Genomic DNA, 22,742 nt, shown 5'->3' with positions numbered 1-22,742 from the left:
TTGCACATTTATAAAACTTTTTATGCCTGGCATATACATTTGCACATTTCAGCACACGGCATCTTGTTGGGCAAAATGGGCAATGTTTTGCTTTTTCACGCTAGTTCCAACACTTTTTTTCTTTATAAACGGAAAAAAAGGGGTGGGCGGGGCTTAATACTAGGGGGTGTGGTTACTCACAGCCTGATTTATGCCAGAAACTGGCATGACTTATAGCTGAAAACTATGCCAACATTTCAGATTTGGCACACGGTTGGCCCAAAGATACACCAAATGCATAAAAAGACGTGCGCCCTTAATACACTTGTTGTCTTTCACGCCCGTGTAATGTTTACTTATTAACACCGTATAAACCACCAGTCTATGTAATTCTGCCCCAAACTCTCTTTGGAAGGTGCAGAACTTTACCCTGTGCAGCGACTAAGCTTTATTTCCAGAAGACTAGATGAGACATTATATTCAATCCCTACAGTCACTCCCATCTTCCATCTGCTGTGGGATCTCCTCCTGCTACCCATCAGCAGCTGCACCCAACATCACATTGTGGTTACTGCCAGCAGGAGGCGCAGGGATCTTCCCAGAGGGGTAGTGCTGAGGAGGCGATGTGAAACTAGGTGACCCCTAAACTCTGATATGCAACAATACAAGACGCCGATACAACTGAGGTTATGGTCACCGCCTCCCAGTGATGCCATGTGATATTCTGGGGAGGAGCAGACCGTACCCACCTCCATGTACATAAGACACCACAACAAACCCTTTTAATAGGCATAGCTACAAGATGTCCTTGTCAAACCAAAGCTGCTGGACGCAATAGCAAATCGTAAGAGTCATATACAGAGTAGATGGAAGAGCTGCATCCTACATGTTGGTGGAACATTCAGAGCGTCCGCTAGGGTTCCGCCACTCCTCGCTGAGTGTACACTGCCTCGCAATAATTCCTGAGGATTATGGGACACCACTAGAGCAGCTGCACAAATGTTACAGACTGAAAATTATTATATAATTCAGAGTCTGGCAGGCTGAGCGCCCCACGTCCATATCTGTGGCTGGTATGAGTGAGGTGCCCTCCACTGCTGAGGTTCACCGCGCCATTCGTTATTTCATGCACAAAATGATGTTGGAGTCGGTGTCCAGCCTTTCATCCAGCTCTCGATAGCTCATGCCTGGGTGAGGAAACACAAACACGACATGGATAATGGCTCTGTATATGGAGGGGGGCACACAGGGAGGTGGCGAGGGTACTACATCATATTATTGTAAACAATGATGACAGGAGCGGCACTGGGACCCACATGTTAATCTCCTTCCGATGGGCAGTGTAGCTGTACGGCGCATGTTGTGTATCACTACATACAGCAAGCTTGCTCCACACATGGCGAGTGTCTACTGTCAAAAACAGCCACCATCACAGAACGCCAGTGGAAGGTATTAATAATATTAATAATTTAAGTGCTGCCGTCAATTATGACAGCAACATTAAAGTGTCCTGAAGGCTGCCCCCAGCCCCAGAAAGATGACTCAAGGGTGTCATGGCAGCCTGGGGCCTTTTGAAAGCCCCCAGAGCTGCCATAAGTCTTTGACTATTAAGCCGTACCTTTGGACATCTGACTAGAATTCCTATGAGAATAGCATTACTACAGTATTGCATTAAGTCATATAAGCAGTCAAATGATCGCAACTTTATGTCCCCATAGCATTACATCATACTGCGATCAGGAAGGCATTCTATCAAGCCACCCCACAGGCATGGCTTCATAGGCATTCTGCCATGACAGCCTTGGGAGCTTTCAGAAGGCCCCTGGCTGCCATGACACCCACACAGCTCCCTGCGATTTAATCATGGGGGGGCCATACGGGACCCCCGAAAATCGTCTGGGGTTTTAAATGCTGCTGTCAGAATTCATAGCGGCATTTAAGGGTTAACAGCTCCAATGAGCCATGCGGCTTTAAAAATAAAAAAAAGCCTCATGAAGTTATATCACAGGAAAAATAAAAACAGCTTTTTTTTTTTTTTTTGAAGCAAGAAAAGAAAACAAAAAAATGGCAAGGTCCTCAAGGAGTTAAATACCCTTCAGTGGTTGTCACTTTCCCTGTCAACTAAAGAAACAAATTCTCCTAAAGGAATCTGCGGACCCTTGTGCCAGTACCTGTCTTACAGCAGATCTCATCATAGCTGTGGCTTCCTGTATAGAGACGAGCAGGGGGGCTGCGTTCATCACGGGACACTTTTACAGGGTATTTCTGGAGTCTGCGGATCAACTTCTTCATCAGCCCAAACTGGATGAGTTTCCTGTGTTCACACAGTATATAAAAGCAGAGGACAGATCAATGAGGTAAACACAATCCCCCATGTCATCGGCACAGAGGAAAGAACGGCAGTGGTAGACTTGCACTGAATAAGCCGCGGCCCCAAAGGTTCCAGAACTACGTGTGCTTCCCAGTGTTCATTTTCAGCCCCCTTACCCTACAGACGTATCCAATGTGCCCCGCTTCCACCCCAGTTCCCCTCGCCCCTGGAACTACACTGATGGAACTTGAAAGTGTTGTACCCAGACAGAGTTGTTGAAAGCTGATGAAACATTGATGCACGTCTCGCCATATGAAGAATACTGAATAATTGGATGAAGTCTGTTCATTAATATGTAAATTACAAAGTCTTTTGTTAGGCAAAATCCTCCCTTGCTTTAGTTTATAAAGCCCCATTTACACGCAATGATTATCGTTTGCTTTTCGTACGAACAATGATTTTTAGTTGAGTTTAAAATCCATCATTTGGACGGAGAGTTAATAGCAGGGACCGCACGCTGTGTTTCTCCATGGGGGCGCTGATACACTGTATTCAGCTGCAGTTCCACAGCAGAACAAATGGGCTATATGCAGATAACAGACCACCTGCTGTTCATTGCATACAGCTCAGGGAGGCTCATTTACATGCAAATGAAGGTAATAAGCTGCTAATTGGCATTACTGCCCATTAGCTGCTTATGTAAAATGATCGCTCAAACTGTCATTCTCCCTAGGTTTTGAGCGATCATCTCCGCATGTAAATGGGGCTTAAGTCATAAGGTGTTATCTAAGAAGGTCCTTAATTGCCCACAGACTGTCGGTGGCCAGGTATGCCAAATCGTAGAGTTGGAACTCCTTACATCCAATTGTCTGACTTTGAGAGAGGCCAGATAATTGGCATGTTTGAAATGGGGGGAATCATATCATGATATTTCCTGAAGGACTGGCCATAGTGCAATGTTCGTACAGAGAGCGGTTACACCGTGGACACAGGAAGGCTCCAGTACTCACAGACGTGGCACAGGTCCACGCAGAAGGATGATGCCATGTGAAGACCACCAAATTGTGCAGATGGCAGTTGCTAATAGATAGGTGACTGCACACAGATCTGAGCAGCGGTTGGGGTTAGAGTCATCCCACAAATAGTTGCAAGCTGGGTTGTATTCTCGGACCACCGTGCAGTGTGTTACGTTAACCCAATTTCACTGCCAGCAACGACTAACCGGGTGTGCTGCTAGACGCAATCAAACACGAGTGGAGAACAGTTATTTAGAGACGAGTGCAGATTCTGTCCAGGGCAAAGTAATAATGGGCAATATATCCACCAGTGTTTTGGAGAAAGTGCCACCCTGCTGCGATTTCTGAGTGCCACATAGGTCCATGCCTTGGAGTCATGGCTACACGTCGTTGTCATACCCTTCATGGCCACCATCCAAAAATGGTATCTTCTAACAGGATAATGCCCATCAACCACAGCCAGCACAAGATACACCATGAATTGGCCTGCACGGTCCCCAGATTCATCCCCACTAGTGCATTAGCCTGTAGTGTTGGAGACCTTTTTTTGTCTGAATAGAAGGCACATTTCAGGTTTTATGTAATAGAGTATGCCGATTTTAAAAAAAATCAAGACAAAAAAAATTCTCTAAAAACCGGAACACCTCCATATTTACACACACAAAAAAAAAAATCATATTTTTATCAATAATTTTCATATTTTATAAAACAAAATAAAACATTTGTTATTTATTATTAATTAAAACCAAAATACATGAAACAACCATATTATTTCTGTACGTACAGTACAAAAACATCACAATCTTTACAACAGCCATATACTCATTAGTACTCCATTTACTCATAGAAGCAATCAATTTGAAAAGAAACTTTAACAAATAAATAACAGGGAAAAAAGTGCATTTTTCTGGTCATTTAGGGAGGTGTTCCAATTTTTGGAGAATTTTTTCGTATTGATTTTTGAAATCAGCATCCCCAATTACATAAAACCTGAAATGTGCCTATCAATTCGGCTACGACGCTACAGGCTACTAGTGCATGTCTGGGATGCCATAGGTAGACGCATTATGTTACGGGGCCGCCCACCAAAACTGACTGCACAAGTCATGCAGGCATGGAGAGACCCCAACAATACTTATTGATTTAATGCTTGTAAGGATCCAAGAGTGTATAGATGCTCGTGGTGGGCACACTTCTTACTGACACCTGTCCCTGGGGCTCGTGGTGGGCACACTTCTTCCTGACCCCTGTCCCTGGGGCTCGTGGTGGGCACACTTCTTCCTGACCCCTGTCCCTGGGGCTCGTGGTGGGCACACTTCTTCCTGACCCCTGTCCCTGGGGCTCGTGGTGGGCACACTTCTTCCTGACCCCTGTCCCTGGGGCTCGTGGTGGGCACACTTCTTCCTGACCCCTGTCCCTGGGGCTCGTGGTGGGCACACTTCTTCCTGACACCTGTCCCCGGGGCTCGTGGTGGGCACACTTCTTACTGACACCTGTCCCCGGGTCTCGTGGTGGGCACACTTCTTACTGACACCTGTACCCAACAGTAATAAATGCTGTCTGATTCATTTCAGTTTGCCGTCATTTATTCTGAGTGACTCTGCACAGATCTATCAGGTTTCTTGAAATTCCACCAACTCCTTCTGGGTAGAACACTTTGAATTTTCACCAGTGTACACTTGGTAGATGCTGAACCAGCAGGGTTTGTGGATGTCTCACTATTGGGGAGCGTTTAGAAGAACATGTGCCCATTGTAACACACTGACCTTTCATCCACTCTCTGCAGCTGCTGTGTGTGTCGAGCAATTAGATCTCGGACAGTAGTGCCAGGACTGAGGCCACAGTACAGCTGGAAGACGTCACGAAGACTCGGCCGCTTAAGACCTAAGAAAGGAGAAGGAAAAAATAAAATCAGGCAACTAGTGACACTTACAGTCACTCTAACGCCTATACGTTAGTGTAAAGCCACGCTAAGTGTTCTTTTACAAGGCAAGATACATTGGAGCGAGGATGCAGCCAGCGGTGATGTAGCGATTGTATAGCATTGGCTTGGCATACATTTACAATGAACTATTGGGTAGCTTTGATCGCTCAAGATCACCGTGCTTCTAGAGAGTCAACTCTTCTGCCACTGCTTTGTATCAAGCCAATCGTTACGCCTCTTTACACGAAAGCAGCAGATGAATGAGGATTTTTCGGTCCACATGAAAGATCTAATCAGCGACAATCTAATGTGTTTACACTTAACCATTATTGTGCAAATCACATAATTGTGCTATGTAATGGTCCATTTTCAAGTAGCGACTATCGCTCAAAACAAACTAATTTAACCCCTTAATGACACGGCCTATTTTGGCGTTGAGGAACAAACGATTTTTGGTATTTTTTCATCTCCATTTTTCAAAAGCCATAACTTTTTTTATTTTTCCGTCGCCGCGGCCGTATGAGGGCTTGTTTTTGTGTGGCGAACTGTAGTTTTTATTGCTACCATTTTTGGGTACATAGACTATATTGTAAAATTAATAATTTTTTTATGATCGTAGGGAGAGAAAACGCATCAATTCTGCCATAGGTTTTTTTTAAAGCGTTAATTATGCAGCATAAATGACACACTACATTTTTTCTGCGGGTCGGTTACAACGATACCAAAATTCTTATTTTTTTTTAGGTTTTTCCACAATAAAACCCCTTTTTTTGGAAGTTATTTTTTCTAAACTCACTGCATTCAAAGTCATAACTTATTTTTCCATGGACGGAGCTCTGTGAGGGCTTATTTTTTGAGAGACAAGCTGTAGTTTTTATTGGTACCATTTTGAGGTACATACTTTTTTAAAATCACTTTTATTGCGTTTTTGGGAGGCAAAATGCTAAAAATTAGCGTTTTGCCTCAGTTTTTTAGCGTTTAACGCTTTTTGCCGTGCAGGACAAAAAAGCGTGTTTAACGTATTGTAAATGTCGTTACGGACGCGGCGATACCAAATATGTGGGAGTTTTAATTTTTTTACATTTTTTAAATGCTAATATGAGAAAAAGCATAAAGGGTTTTTTAAACTTTTTTTATATTTTTATTTTTTGTACTTTTTCTTCTTTTACACCATCTGTGTCCCTTTGAGGGACTTTTACTACAGCACTAATGATCGCTGCAATAGAGCATGGCAGGACTTCTCTCCTGCCATACCTTATTGCTTATTACAGCGATCTTAGGCAATGGCAATACAGAACGCCGGTATCTGGCGTCCTGTTGCCATAGCAACCAGCCAGGCTCTCGCGATGTCATCGCGAGAGCCGTCTGGAGTCACAGAGGGAGTGCGCAGGGAAGGGGTTAACAGCAGGGGGAGGGGCGCATCTCCGATGCCCCCCCGATGTCACAGCGGGAGGCCGGCTACTAGTGACAGTCGGCTCCAGCTGCGGGATAGTGCGAGATCATAGCAGATCTCGCGCTATCCCTATGACGTAAGGGTACATCATTTTGCGGGAAGTACCTCGCTCCCATGACGTACCCTTAAGTCATGGGGCGGGAAGGGGTTAAGCAATAATCGCTCAGTGTAAAAGCAAAAATTGGTAACTATTCGTTTGCAGTTTGTCATTGCTGACTTTATGTCTACATAAGAACTATCACTGGCTTCTCATTACATGTAAATGCACCCGCTCAGTGAGTCACATAGGAAGTGAGGCGCTGAGCGAGAAGTCAGCGAGAAAACACGACCCTGCGAGAAGCTGAATTGTCTTCTTCACAGAGATGAAGGGACATGATGGTTGCCAGCTGCTTCTCAGGCACCCGAAGGTTACAGATGTATTGTTTTCACCTGCGGCGTGGGAGTGTTTTAATCATGTGTCTGTTTGTGATTGGTGTCTTTTTGGTATTTATTAAGTGTACCTGTAATGGTATGTCAGCTTGATAAAGACTCCAGGGTGGAGTCGAAACATCGCTGATTTCAATATGACTGCTGAGGAATGGCTGTTGCACCTTGGATGCTGCCTACTCGATAGACCTTAGCGGCGACGTCAGCACTCGTATAATCATTTACTCGACTGTCGGCCCTAACTGTAGGACAGGCGATTGTTCCCTCTTATCGGCCGTTTTACTCCAGGGACAGGTTGCCTGTAGTTCATGTCATTGGAATTCCCCTTTACAGTTAGAGGATTTCATTCATGTACTCTGCTCTCAGAAAGGGGGCAGCACACATGATGCACATGAAGCAGTAGCAGACCCCTCCCCAATATACAAAATACAGAGGACACAACAGCAAGTCCACTTGCATTATAAACCCAAAAGGATCAGTGAATCTCTGTACTAGTCACCTGGTTTACTGATGTAAGAGATGCACTCGTCCTGCAGAGCCTTGTCGTGTATCAGCTCCTGCACCCGCGGAGTCGTACAATACACATTGGAGTACTGCAAGGAGAAGAGGAGCCGTGAGAGCAGGCGTCGCAGCAATCACCCTAGAGACAGCAGACAGCCCAGGGAAGGCAGCCTGATAGGAAGATGGATCATACAAGCAATGCTGGAATAACCCGACAAACTCCAGACATCCTTGGATACTTACCTGGAAGATGGAGACCAACGTCACCACCCCATAATACCTGGGAACAGGAAGGAGAGACGTATAACTAAAGGTTAGAATGATGGAGTAAACATCCAATCACAAGAAGCCGGATTATCGGACGGTCATACAACCGCACAAACCTGACAGAAGAGCAGAGAACCCGCAAGATCATCTGCTGACACTTTAGTAATCAGAGGATGTCCGATTGGTTCTCTGCTCCAACGTCTCCTAGTTTTGGAACATTTTAAAGGGAACCCGTCACCAGCTTTGGGTCCAATAAAACTACGTAATGGGGCTCAAAAAGGTGAAGGGATGGAGAGTCCAGGGAGGTGCGTTTCATATTCGCCAGGTGCCCTGTTACCAAGAAGTTGGTGTGCACACTTTGTGACTTATCAGCCGGCTGTGTGCACGCACCCATTCATCTCTATGGTACAGCATGTGCACAAAGCATTCTAAAAAGAGTCACACTGTGTGCGCATGCCAACTTCACAGGGACACAGCGCAGGGAAGAAGCACCCGGTAAGTACAGTGTTTACCCGAAAATAAGATCTACCCTGATTTTCAGGAGGGGCAGAAGAGTGGGAGGTTGGCTTGAAATATAAGCCATACCCCCCAAAATAAGCCCCAGCTACACTACATTGAAAAAAACCCAAAAAACACAATACTCACCTAACAGGTGCCGCTTGGGTCCCTCCCGCTGGGCTGCAGCGCTCCGGCAGGCTTCTGTGTAGTCCTCAACGCCGACGGAGCATCTCTTGCTGATCACGGGGCTTGAATACCCCGCTCCAGCAAGTGATTGCTCCGATTAGTTCATCAAGCGCTGACTGCTTGGCTCAGGCGGCGCTCCTGAACCAATCGGAGCCATTCATTGAATGATATCATTGAATGGCTGTGATTGGTTCACCGAGCGCCGGTTTTGATTAGCTCAGGAGCACCGCCTCAGCCAATCAGAGCAATCACTTTCGGCAGGCGGGGAAGTCTAGCCCCGTCACCAGCAAGAGATGCTCCGTCGGCATGGAGGCCTACACCGAAGCCTGCCGGAGCGCCGCAGTCCAGCGGGATGTATAGAGTAAAACAAGAAAAAAAGGGGCCCGGAGCTCCAAGGAAACAAATCCAACCGGAAAAGGCAAAAGATCAGTATAGGATCTTTAATCCCAGATAAGTATACGACGCATTTCGTCGCACTACCGATACTTGATAACGTCGTATACTTATCTGGGATTAAAGATCCTATACTGATCTTTTGCTTTTTCCGGTTGGATTTGTTTCCTTGGAGCTCCGGGCCCCTTTACTTGTTTTACTCTATACATCCCATACTGTGGTCGTATCCTAATCCAGGGGCATGACAGGCTGTGGCTAGCTCCCCCTTTTTAAACAGGGATAAGGAAATGAAAACGTGGACTCCCACTGGTTGGATTTTTTTATATACATACTTGGACGTGGAGATGTTGGGTGGGTGGCCCGTGTTCTGGGCTATCCCACCTACACCGGGTAAGTCCTTTTTATACTTATGTTTTTACCTCTCATTACCACCATATCTCTAGTGGGTTGGAGCGCTGTCCTTTACATTTTGCAGTCCAGCGGGAGGGACCTAAACAGCACCTGCTGAGTATTGTGTTTTTTTTCCATGTAGTGTAGCTAGGGCTTATTTTCAGGGGTATGGCTTATATTTCAAGACACCCACCGACCCTGTGCCTCTATTGGAGTAAAAAATAATACAGGGTCTTATTTTCGGGGAAACATGGTATGAAACACACCTCCCAGAACCCCCCCATTCACTCCTCCTTGAGCCCTACAACGTAGTTTACGGGGTTTAAAGGGGATGCCGGTTCCCTTAAATGACAAGAATGTTTTGCAATTTTATGAATATGATGACTTTATTGCCCTATTTTTTGTCTTGGGCTACCAAAATTATTTTTGCTACGGTTTCATTTTGTGACAGATAGGGCTGTTTTTCACTATTTTTTTTTCCTTTATTGGTTTTATTAGGGATAAACAGGTCTCATTTATCAAAACTGTCTAATAGTAAGACTGTCCGTGTTGCTGGGAGCAACTAATCACAGCTTGGCTTTAATTTTCTCAGAGCCATTTAAGAAATTAAAGCTGAGATGTGATTGGTGGCTACAGGCAACACGGACAGTCTTACTAAAAGAAAGTTTTGATAAATGGAGCCCAATATGTGCAGAAAAAAAAAAAAATAGATTTATAAAATACTGGATTTTTAAAAATCAGTGCATCAACGCTTTAAGGGAACCTGCCACGTCCCCACAGCATCATAAACTACATTATGGTGCAGTTAGAGGACGTGACAGATCCAGGTGATGTACTCTGTATACTTGCCCGGCTCCCTGGATCCTGCAGGGTCCCTCTCTAAGGATCGCTCCGGCACTGCAATGCGACTTTTCACAGCGCCGTACACTTGTATAGGAGAGCGGGCACACGGCACTGTGAAGAGTCAGATCTGAGGTGGCGGCGTGATCTTTGGAGGGGGACACCGCTGGGTCCAGGAAGCAGGCAAGTATAAAGAATACCTCACCCGACTCCTTGTCACGTCCCCCAATAGCATTGCTTCTAGTTCTGCAGGGAGGGGACTTAAATAAAGTATATGATGGGTCCCCCATTTTGCTCCGGTTGTTCTGATATACTTCTTGTATAGTCTCCGATTACAAGGCGGTTATGGTGACAGTTTAGGTTGGCCTGGACGGTTATTTTATTTCCTTTTTTAATATATTTTTATATACATTTTTAGCTTTTATATCCACCATAACATGTCAGCCCCTGGGGGACATTCACAAGGTCATTTACTCTTATTTCACACTTCTCCACCGCAACTGGGGCGTCTATAGGAGCTCCAGTTACAGTGGAAAACATCCCCCATCTAACACTCGTCATGGGCAGAGCTGATAGGGGTGCTAAACTCTGTAGCTCTGCCATGCTGCGGGTGTTTGTGATCATGTGATCACCGGATGCCATAGAGGAAATAGCACCGCCACTTCCCCTATTCACCACACTTTTCTAGTACTACATAGGCTGGAAGAGAGCGCAGAAGTGGTTAGAAACGGCTTCTGCCTTCTCCTCTGGGTCCTGCTAGATTAAACCCGTGCTGTAAGTTTACAATGGCGCTGGTTTAACCCCTTCCTACTGCTGCATTTTTTTTGTGTTCTCATTTTCATTCTTTCCTCCCCACATTCAGAAGAACATCTCAGATTCTTCTGGTTACAGATCTACACGAGGGCTCGTCTTTTGTAGGACGGGTTGTACTTTTCAATGGTACCATTTAATGTACTGGAAAACTCTGAAAAGTTTCTAAGTGGGGAGAAATTAGAAAAAAAAATGCAATGTGCAGTTTTTGCTGAGCTTTTAGCTTTACGATGTTCATAATGCACTAAAAATGCCGTTATCTTTATTCTTTGGGTCAGTACAATAGTGGCTAGAAGAAAATTATAGCTTTAAAAAAAAAAAAAAAAAAGTATTAAAACATGTTACTGTTGCCATCTTTTAACACTAAGGCCCCCTGTCCACAGGCGTTGCAGTATCCCGCAGTGGATCTCCGCTGCGGGAGCAGGTGCCGCAGACGGATCTCCCCAGTCAGCCTAATCTGACCGCAGAGAATCGCGGCATTTCGCAGCTGGGAATGAGCGAGCTGAGAATCGCGATGATTCTCTGCTCGTGAACACGGGGTCGGCGCTTAACATAGAAACGCTATGGAAAACTTTCCGACAGCGTCATTCGCCGGCAATTTACCGCCAGCGAAATCACTGCCGTGGACAGGGGGCCTAATAACTTATTTTTGCACGATGACCTGTAGTTTGTATTAGTACCATTGTGGGGGTACATCAAACGTTTGGATCACTTTTTTTTTTTTTTTTTCTTAATACGGCTGTGGCCAAAAATTTACAATTCTGGCATTGCGTATATTTCTTTTTCTGACGCCGATTGCTGTGCGGGATTAATAATGTGATATTTTAATCATTGAGACTTTTGTGGACACAATGATACCATTTTTTTTCTGTAAGACAACTGGGGTAAAGGTTTTTGTTTTTTTTCTTCTAATATTTAATACGTTTTTGTTTTTTTTTTAGTGCCCATAGGGGACTTGATGATCGCTTATACAATATAATGTAAGACCATAGTATTATATTATACCATGTTCTGACAGGCAGCCTATCAAGATGGGCCACAGGCATACCTTGCTAGGCAATCATTTAAGGCAGCTCTGGTGGCCTTCAGAAGGCCCCATGCTGCCATGACATCCAGCGAGCACCCCCCTTTCACACTATTTAAAGGGTCAACAGATGTCAAGTGCTGAATAGCCAAAATTGGCGTCATCAACCGATTGCGTCTGTTCCCGGTATGTGGCAGCTGTCAAAAATTGCTGTGAATATAATGGACTCAGCTTCCAAGCCCGCTCTGCGCACAGATGCCCGATGTGTGCCGTACATCAGGTAGGTATTAGGGCCCAGGACCAAACACCATATATTTATGACATTTAGTCCAAATCAGGTTAAAGAATTTGCACTGTATTTATCCAGCGTTCTACTCCACCTCTCCCCATAAACCAGAATTCCTGTTCTAAAGCGCTCACATGAGGTTCTGTATCGCTATCCGCACGAGGTTCAGCTCCACATCCGCCTCTGCAGAGATCTTCTGGATGTGACGGAAACCATCAATATATGGAAGAATCTGGAAGTGAAGATGTAAGTGGATAAATACGGTGGCTATTCATAGGAGAATTTCCTGGAACACGACCAGTCACGTGCAGAATCCTAATTCAGGAATATAATTCTAGAGATACAGTGTCTACTGACTGAAAATATAACAGCACATCAGGAGGAGTTATGAGGGATCTGCAGAAAGTTGGGAGATAACCCCTAAAGAACACAGAACTGACTGTAATCATTACCTTGGAAATGAATCAAAAGAACTTAATAGTTTAAGACCCTACACAGGATGGGGAGGCATATAGAAGACGCTACACAGGAGGGAGGGAATATAGAAGACGCTACACAGGAGGGAGGGGCACATAGAAGACCCTACACAGGATGGGGAGGGGGTCTCATTTATTTTAGGGGGAAATTCTCTAATATCTCCTCTTTTTACCTGCTGTGTTGTCAAATCCCACTGCGCATTGCAGAAGTCTTCCTTGTCTTCTGTGAACACCGGGACATCATACTCCTGAGCTGTAGGAGGCGCCACACGCAGTTCTATCACCTTGAGGTGCATTGTGTTACTTTCATCTGGGAGGAAGAGATTAATGAATAAGGAGTGAGCAGCGGCCCCCAGCACACAGGAGGCTCCTCCGGGGTCCGTACCTATAGGGAGCGAGCATTCTCCAGTCGAGTTCAGCCCTTCCAGCAGGATACTCATGATGGGCACCAGCCGCTGCTTACTGTCCTCATTAGAGATGAAGCCGGACTCCAGCTGCAATGAGACAACGGGAAACTCAAGAACAGGGAAACGGCCTCAGAGAGCATGCAGCAAGTGGAGAACAAAGGGATCGCACAACAACGCTGACAGTTTACATCTAGAATTAATCTCCATAAAGCTGCTGAATGTTATTGGAAACAGTCAGCAAGCTGGTGGATGGACTCCTCCACTCCAACTCTGTAGCCGCACTCCTATGATGGGGAGAATGCAAACCACCAGAACAAGGTCTGTGCAGACACTGAACAAGCAGGGAATGCTGCTCTGAAGCCCATGTCTGCGACAGACTACACCCAACGTCATCGCCCTTGTATGAATGTGTGTTTATGTGTAAGGCTCCTTTAACCCCTTGAGTGGCGGGTTTCCTACCACCCTGTCGTGCCCACCAGGGCAGGTTTTTTAAAATGGTCTAATCATTGAATTTCAACCAATTTTGCAGTTGCGTCTCAAGAGCCATAACTTTTTCATTTTTCCATTGACATGGCCATATAAGGGCTTGCTTTTTGCGGGACAAGTTGTGATTTTTTAAACAGGGGGGAGGAAAAAAAGAAATGGGGAAAAAAGAAAAAAAGGGGCCATGTCATTAAGGGGTTAAATAATGTATTAACTTCCTTCTCTGGGTCATTACAACGCATGGATACCACATGTGTGATTGTATTTTTGATTTTTTACAAAGTAAAGGGAGACAAGTGTTTTTATAATTTTTTTCCTTTTTTTTTTAAATTTTTTTTTTCTTTTGTCCCTTTAGGGATCACATTCCGGGGGTCCGATGGTGACAGCCCTTTACATGCTGCAGTGACAGCCCTTTACATGCTGCAGTCACAGACTGCAGCATGTAAAGGGTTAACACAGCAGAGATCGGAGGTTTTCTCTGATCTCTGCTGTAAGAGCTGGTGCCTGCCTGTCCTCTGACAGCTAACAACCAGCTCTCCCTGCCACAGAGACCATCGGCTTGCTTCTGACAAGCCGATGGTCTCTATGGCAACCTGTAAACAAACCAGTGCAGGAGATTGCCGGCATATCGGCAATATCTTCTGCTGGTTTTTCAAAGCCCTTGCTTTGTTCTCCGTGGGTCTGTGCAGGCAGAGCACACTGTCACAGCTTGTGGCATCGTGCTCTGCAGCTCCCATAGTGATACATAGCCCGGAAGATTTCCGGGCTATGTTGCTATGAGCAGTGGAGCTCGTCCCGGAAAATTTCCGGGCGTGCCACTCAAGGGGTTAAGCAGTACGGACCTCCAGCGTCTTGAGGTATCCTGCGAGCTTCTTAACGATGGGCTCCAGCGCGCAGGTCTTTGCTCTGGCGTTACACACAAAGCCCAGGTTAAAGAGCAACGCGTTGCGGCTGTACTTCTTGTGCTCAATGCACACCGGGCAACCAATCAGCTTCTTGTCCATGGCGGTGCTGCAAAGACAACAGACTGAGTGACCAACACAAAGTAGGCGAGCCAACATTTATATTCAGCCAAGATGGCCGCCATTACAGCGGACGTGACTCTGCTTTCCTTGTCTCCCAAGTGGTTTTGGCCGCAGTACACAGCGACACATCCGTTCTAACAGCAGCTGTAATGGCGGCCATGCTGTCCCCTACAGCTTTTCCATGATAAAGGTTAGGGCCCCTGTTATCCGGGGCCACGGTCTTTACACTCACACTGTAATCAGCTTGTTCTGCAGCTCCGGTTTGGTGATGATATAAACCTGGACGGTGTCAAACAGCTCTCGCGAGATGTACTCCTCCGGTACCTGCCGAAACACGGGTGACATCACCAGCCTGCCGCAGCACAATCATGCGTGATCCGCGGTGCCTCCACTCACCTGGTAGCTGATTTTAGGGCCGAGGGTTGGATGGAACTCACTGAAGAAAATGCACTCTATCCGCCGACTGGACATCACTGCAGGCAAAAAGGGAGAAGTTATCAGTAAGCGGGGGCGGGGCTTAGGGCTGACCCTGCCGACTGGACATCACTGCAGGCAACAAGGGAGAGGTTATCAGTAAGCGGGGGCGAGGCTTAGGGCTGACCCTGCCGACTGGACATCACTGCAGGCAACAAGGGAGAGGTTATCAGTAAGCGGGGGCGAGGCTTAGGGCTGACCCTGCCGACTGGACATCACTGCAGGCAACAAGGGAGAGGTTATCAGTAAGCGGGGGCGAGGCTTAGGGCTGACCCTGCCAACTGGGCATCACTACAGGAAACAAGAGTGAGGTTATCAGTAAGCGGGGGCGAGGCTTAGGGCTGACCCTGCCGACTGGACATCACTGCAGGCAACAAGGGAGAGGTTATCAGTAAGCGGGGGCGAGGCTTAGGGCTGACCCTGCCGACTGAACATCACTGCAGGAAACGAGAGGTTATCAGTAAGCGGGGGCGGGGCTTAGGGCTGACCCTGCCAACTGGGCATCACTACAGGAAACAAGAGTGAGGTTATCAGTAAGCGGGGGCGAGGCTTAGGGCTGACCCTGTCAACTGGACATCAATGCAGGCAACAAGGGAGAGGTTATCAGTAAGCGGGGGCGAGGCTTAGGGCTGACCCTTCCGACTGGACATCACTGCAGGCAACAAGGGAGAGGTTATCCGTAAGCGGGGGCGAGGCTCAGGGCTAACCCAGCCGACTGGACATCACTGCAGGTGACAAGGGAGAGGTTATCAGTAAGCGGGGGCGGGGCTTAGGGCTGACCCTGCCAACTGGACATCACTGCAGGCGACAAGGGAGAGGTTATCAGTAAGCAGGGGCGTGGCTTAGGGCTGACCCTGCCGACTGGACATCACTGCAGGCAACAAGGGAGAGGTTATCAGTAAGCGGGGGCGAGGCTCAGGGCTGACCCTGCCGACTGAACATCACTGCAGGCAACAAGGGAGAGGTTATCAGTAAGCGGGTGCGAGGCTTAGGGCTGACCCTGCCAACTGGACATCACTGCAGGCAACAAGAGAGGTTATCAGTAAGCGGGGGCAGGGCCTAGGGCTGACCCTGCTGACTGGACATCACTGCAAGCAACAAGGGAGAGGTTATCAGTAAGCAGGGGCGGGGCTTAGGGCTGACACTGCCAACGACATACCTAAGTGAGAAAGTCAGTAATCTGCTGGACTGTCGCACCCCATACAGTGGCTGACCCATCAGCTGACGCCAGAGGGACATATGTATAGTGATAACCAGGAGACTAATAGCCGCAGCTCTAGAGGTGACTGGAGTATAACACATGATACAACAGTAGGAGATAAGAATAATTCACTAAACGATGACCAGTGTGCGCCACTTGCGCTGGTCATCAGGTCAAAGCATGGCATTATAAGGGCACAATTTTGTGAACGCTATTCTGGAACCACACTGAATGGTAGTCTGGTCATCGGTGCTAAACTAGCCGGGGCCTCACTGCCAACCGCATGGGGATATACTGAGAATGGCATGATCAAGGAAAGACATCCAGTGAAAGGGGATCCTGTGGATGGAAACAACTTGTTGCCAAAAGGGGTCAGAGGAGGATGTCAGGAATCCTGACCAACGGGCGCAGCACAGTCAGCCGAACACAACACTGGTGCTGCAACTAATATGTCCAAGAGCACTACTTGCCGTTCCTTCGCACGGATGGGCTATAACAGCAGACAACCAGTTCCAGCATCATTGTGTCTAAGAAAACCAAAGGCTGACACTCCAAGAGTGCAAAATACGTATCACTGAGCAGCGGAAAAACATCTCCTGGTCAGATGGATTCAGATTTCTGTTCTGATTGGAGGTCAGAATTTGGCACAAGCAGCATGAATTGATGACCCCTTCCTGTCAGCTGACCAGAACATGTCAGCACCTCCATCTAATGTGCATCAACTACAAGAAGCTTCCTGTCCGCAGGGGCCGATATTCCTGCAGGATGATTTCATCACCCAGTGGAATCTACACCACGGGGACCAACGCGCTACTAGATGGGGGCTAATAAAGGAGCAGTCAGTGACACGTGACCGCTGTGGGGCAGCGTCTGGGAAAAGGGTCTGACACCCTGAGTAACACATGGCACTGACCGGTCTGCAGGTAACCGGGGGACTACGCAGCTGTACCCCCTGCTCCTTCTGACAACGGCGGGCCGCTCACGCTCCCCGCAGCGGCGCTCTGTACTCACTCTTCTTTGAATTAACTATTCCTCCAGCAGAACCATCAAAACAAGCTCTGCACAGACCAGAAGCAGGGCGAATGCGTCTCAAGCCTCCTTCCCACTCCGGCCACACCCCCTCCGCGCTCATTGGTCACTTCTCTACTGCTGAGTTTCCAATCAAACCCGGAACAAGCTGGCGGTAGGTGGAGCCTTTGCGTGAATGACAGGAGCTGAACCAAATGTCACATTATCATAGGGGGCGGGAGAGAACATTTCCTGGACCGAGGGGGTGTCAGTGACAGGAAGCTGAGACGTCTAGGAGCCCTGGGGATGAGAGACTGCAGACACTGGGTAATATGTGGGGAACTACAGCTCCCAGCAGGCTGACTCATCACTGGAGGGTATATCAGCGTGGAGTGGCCCCAACTCCAAAAGGGGGAGGGTAAATGTTAGACCTCACAACTGCAAACAGATTATCAAGATCTCTGCTTGTTGTCAGTGAATGCAGAGACAGAAACCCATTCCTGACCTCATGCTGTTCACAGCTGAGGGGTTGCTACAATGTATCAGTCTGGGGTGGGTACATTGTAACAACCCCTCAGCAGTGAGAAGTATCCGGTCAGGAGAGCCTTCAGTGCAGTGCTGATGGCCATAGACAATGCCACCCATGATTATGCCATGGATGCCCGCTGCTGGGCACGATTGCTACCAGGTGTTGGGTGGAATATTTGCAATGTCTCGTCGTGTGTTCTGCAGGACCATGGCTCAGAGCTCTGACGTGGACTCCCGGCTGCACCGCACGCTGCGACTCATATCCGGGGCTGCCGCTCACCTCGCCGCCTTCGTGTTCACCATCTACATCAGCTGCGTGTCGCAGCTTGGAACAAGTGAGTATCAGATGGGGAAGGGGAGGTATGATGGTCCGCGCTGGATCCACCGCTGTCCGCACGTTGGCTCCTCCCCTCTGGAGCCTTCTGATAATCTTCTCTCCTAATGTAATAGAAATCCTCTCTTTATATAGTAACTTCTGTGAGGAAGCAGGCCTGCAGTGTACAGCATGGAGGACAGGCAGAGTTTAGGTTTTAGACTACAATAGACGAGGCTGGAGTAGCAGATGGGAGCTGTTCGTGCCCAATCATCGGCCAGTGTAAAGGAGCCTTTAGCTTCTTTCCAGTCTGAAATTACTGATAACAGAGAGCAATAGCCTGTCCTACTGCTTGTAATTGGCTGTCTGGTGACTAGTTCTATTAGCGGTTGCGTATGAAGAGTCGCTAATAACGCTTTTTCTTCCCTTGCAGGTTTGTTTTCCTGGCACCCTTTCCTGATGAGCCTGGCGGTGAGTCCTCGCTGCTCGCACACGTATGGGACTAGAGAGTCATGTGACCGGCGTGCGGTTGTCCCAGAATTACTGAATGTAGCCAAAATTTACATTAATCGGGAGGATGTGAACATTTATATGTAACCACTTCACCATCAGGGAACAGATCACTGCAGAGATGTCTCTTCATAGTTATTCCTTTTTCAGCGCCATTCTTAAGTGAATATATTATACTCATAGTGGGGTAGAGTTGGAAGGGACCTCCAGGGTCATCGGGTCCAACCCCCTGCTCAGTGCAGGATTCACCAAGGCATGCCAGACAGATATTTGTCCAGCCTTTGTCTGAACACTTCCATTGAAGGAGAACTCACCACCTCCCGTTGTAACCTGTTCCACTCATTGATCACCCTCCCCGTCTAATATCTAATTTGTGTCTCCTCCCTTTCAGTTTCATCCCATTGCTTCTAGTCTTTCCTTGTGCAAATGAGAATAGGGCTGATCCCTCTGCACTGTGACAGCCCTTCAGATATTTGTAGACAGCTATTAAGTCTCCTCTCAGCCTTCTTCCTTGCAAGCTAAACATTCCCAGATCCTTTAACCGTTCCTCATAGGACATGATTTGCAGACCGCACACCATCTTGGTAACTCTTCTCTGAACTTGTTCCAGTTTGTCTATGTCTTTTTTAATGTGGGATGCCCAGAACTGAACACAGTATTCCAGATGAGGTCTGACTGAGGAAGAGTAGAGGGGGATAATGACCTCACGTGATCTAGACTCTATGCTTCTCTTAATACATCCCAGAATTGTGTTTGCCTTTTTGGCTGCTGCATCACATTGTTGACTCATATTCAGTCTATGATCTATTAGTATACCCAAGTCTTTTTCACATGTGCTGCTGCTTAGCCCAATTCCTCCCATTCTGTATGTGCTTTTTTCATTTTCTCGCCCAGCTGTAGGACCTTGCATCCGATATACAGAGCTGCACTCACTATTCTGCTGGTGGAGTCACGGTGTACATACATTACTTATCTTGTACTGATCCAGAGTTACCTCCAGTACTATGCTCCAGAGCTGCACTCACTATTCTGCTGGTGGAGTCACTGTGTACTTATCTTGTACTCATCCTGAGTTACATCCAGTATTATGTCCCAGAGCTGCACTCACTATTCTGCTGGTGGAGTCACTGTGTACATACATTACTTATCTTGTACTGATCCTGAGTTACATCCTGTATTATCCTCTAGAGCTGCACTCACTATTCTGCTGGTCTAGTCACTGTGTACCTACATTACTTATCCTGTAATGATCTGAGTTACATCCTGCATTATACCCCAGAGCTGCACTCACTATTCTGCTGGTGGAGTCACTGTGTACATATATTATCTGCCCTATACTGATCCTGATATACATTCTGTATTATACCCCAGAGCTGCACTCGCTATTCTGCTGGTGGAGTCACTGTGTACATACATTACTTATCCTGTACTGATCCTGAGTTACATCCTGTATTATCCTCTAGAGCTGCACTCACTATTCTGCTGGTTATTATTGGAAGCAGTCAGTAAGCATGTGTACAAACAGTTGCCCTCAAGGCTGAGCTCCTGTAGTTCTGGGAAGGGGTTCGTTTTCCTACATTAGATGACTACAGTCTGCTGTAACGATGACACTGCAGAATAGTGGAATCTTTTATCACTGTGGATGATTCTTTCCAGCTTTTACATAAAACTCCAAAGAAAAGTCAGATCGATGACAATTATGGAGGCGTTTGTAGACTTTTGCGCAGGATGGAGACGAGGTTCGGGTTTGTGTATCATCTGTTAAGATGCGCAGATCAGGCTCCTCAGTGATTTAAGCCTTTATCTCGTTTCTCTTTTTGCAGTTCTCCTTCTTCATGACGGAAGCCATCTTGGTTTTCTCTCCTGACTCCTCCCTGTTCCGTTCCTTTTCCCGTAAGGCGCGGGTTCGGGCGCACTGGATCCTCCAGCTGCTCTCCAGTCTCTGTGCTGTTCTGGGCCTGGGCATCATCTACTACAACAAGGTGCTGCATGGCAAGCCTCACTTCTCCACGTGGCACGGACTGGTGGGATTACTCACCGTGCTGTGGGCATTGATGCAGAACACCGGTGGCATAACCCTGCTGTACCCCAAACTGGTGCAACGCTGGACCTTGTCCACCCGCAAACTGTACCACGCAACGTCCGGCCTGCTGGGATACCTGCTGGGCTGCACCAGCCTCTTCCTTGGCATGTGTTCATTGTGGTTTAGCGCCCATGTCACCGGCGGCTCGTGGTACCTGTGTGCTCTCTGCCCACTTCTCACTGGGTTGGTGGTAATGAATCAGGTCAGTAACGCTTATCTGTACCGGAAGAGGAGCCAGTCCTGAGGCAGAGGGCGCAGCAACTTCTCATGACTGATCGCCACTCAGCCTCCTACCGGGCGCGGACTCACGTGATGGAGATACCATGTTACTCTTTTAAGGGTGAGTGCCAAGGACTCAAAATCCATCCCCTATCATCCTTCTGAGGACCAGAGCTGCATAAGCCCCTCCCCTGGGGACGTGCCTGGAGACGGTCGTTACGTTATGGAACGCTGTCAAATGTAAAATAAAGCAATTGTGTTTTTTTTAATTTTAAGATGTAAACTTAAAGTCTCCAGAACTGTCTTGTGCTCCAGTCACAACCAGAGCTGCACTCACATTGTGTATTCTACTCCAGTCACAGTCAGAGCTGCACGCGCATTGTGTATTCTACTCCAGTCACAGCCAGAGCTGCACTCACAAGTCTGCTGTTCCATCATGTGTTATACTCCAGTCACAGCAGGAGCTGCATTCACATTGTGTGTTCTCCTCCAGTCACAGCTGCACTCACAAGTCTGCTGTTCCATCATATCTTCTACTCCAGTTACATCCACATCTGCACTCACATAATGTCTTATACTCCAGTCAAAGCCAGAGCTGAACTCACATAATGCTTTATACTCCAGTTACAGAGCTGTACTCAAATGTTTGCTGAAACATAATGCCTTATACTCCAGTCACACCCAGAGCTGCATCACAATACCTTTAGGATGCTGCTGCAAAATGCAACAGTAATGGGTTAAATGAATCCGCACAGTAGCCCAGTGCATTGTGGGACATATAGTTTTCAATTACTAGTGTATGTTTCCCACAATGCACCACTCCAGGATAGTGGTACTGGGGCGTACATAGAATTTTTGCCACAATTCTGGTGTAAAAAAGTCGCAATTTTGGTGCATGCACAAAAACTACAGCTTTTTGGACTTTTATGCTGGGCTCCACTGGTTTCAAAAAGTGGGTGGGGCCTGCTGTAAAGGGGTGTGGCTGTGTGACTTGTCGCAATAATTATAATTTGCGCCGAAACCTGGCATAGCTAAAGGTTTTGGCAATTCATAGCTGGCACAGATTTCCATCTGGCGGATGGAGGTGCCACTGGATGCAACTTATCTGTTGAGGCTCGAGACTTTTAATACATTTGCTGCAGTTTTGCACAGTGCAAAGCTTACTTAGACCGATGGCTAAATGGTTCGGGTGTAAGTAAGTACGCCCCACTGATCTAGGAGGAGGTGAGCACAGGCGAGGAGCTGCTTACTTTACTTTACTTTAAAGTCCCCCTGGGGGACTACAACCAGCGATCCTTTGATTGCTCCTGCAGTATGGCGTAATGCTATAGCATTACGTCATACTGCCATTTGACAGGCAGTCTATCAAGCCACCCCACGGGGATGGCTTGATAGGCAGTCTGCTAAGGCAGTCTGGGGCCTTTCAGAAGTCCCCGGCTGCCATGACACCTGCACGGCTCCCCCGATCTCACCGCAGGGGGGCCGTACAGGACCCCAAACATAGTTTGGGGCATTTAAAGGGTTAATAGCCGCGAACGGCCGATAGCGGCTATTGCCCGCGGGTGTCAGCTGTAATAAACAGCTGATGCCCGCACTCTATGAAATAGAGAGCACTAGGGTGCTGCATAATTGGTTTCTTTTTCTGTGAGTTTTATGTGTTTTTTTTCCTTTTTTTTTCTTCTCTCACCTTTGTGATTTTGATAAAAGTAAG

General features: G+C 47.2%; 2 protein-coding genes across 3 annotated transcripts; one reads left to right on the top strand and one right to left on the bottom strand.

The window, feature by feature from the left end:
- NPRL2 (NPR2 like, GATOR1 complex subunit) lies at positions 1–17,488 on the bottom strand. Of its 2 annotated transcripts, none has more exons than XM_066596910.1 (12): positions 17,382–17,488; positions 15,092–15,168; positions 14,928–15,019; positions 14,513–14,681; positions 13,166–13,274; positions 12,954–13,090; positions 12,439–12,536; positions 7,854–7,890; positions 7,609–7,702; positions 5,073–5,190; positions 2,151–2,293; positions 1–1,166 (listed from the first exon to the last, which is right to left on the bottom strand). In XM_066596910.1, coding segments are annotated over exons 1-12 (1,143 nt in total). In that variant the 5' UTR covers positions 17,383–17,488; the 3' UTR covers positions 1–1,098. The 2 variants fall into 2 exon arrangements, with proteins under 2 accessions (XP_066453007.1, XP_066453008.1); XM_066596911.1 differs by having other exon boundaries at positions 17,284–17,472.
- An 88-nt stretch (positions 17,489–17,576) lies between these two features.
- Positions 17,577–21,314, top strand: CYB561D2 (cytochrome b561 family member D2). The gene is made up of 4 exons (XM_066596909.1): positions 17,577–17,705; positions 18,111–18,241; positions 18,653–18,690; positions 20,553–21,314. The coding sequence occupies exons 2-4, from the start codon at positions 18,115–18,117 to the stop codon at positions 21,054–21,056; spliced, it is 669 nt and encodes a 222-aa protein (XP_066453006.1). The 5' UTR covers positions 17,577–17,705; positions 18,111–18,114; the 3' UTR covers positions 21,057–21,314.
- The last annotated feature ends 1,428 nt before the right edge of the window (positions 21,315–22,742 follow it).

Source organism: Eleutherodactylus coqui, chromosome 3, assembly GCF_035609145.1.
Source record: "Eleutherodactylus coqui strain aEleCoq1 chromosome 3, aEleCoq1.hap1, whole genome shotgun sequence".
NCBI classification, from domain to species: Eukaryota; Metazoa; Chordata; class Amphibia; order Anura; family Eleutherodactylidae; genus Eleutherodactylus; species Eleutherodactylus coqui.
This window is presented reverse-complemented; position numbering and strand designations above follow the sequence as displayed.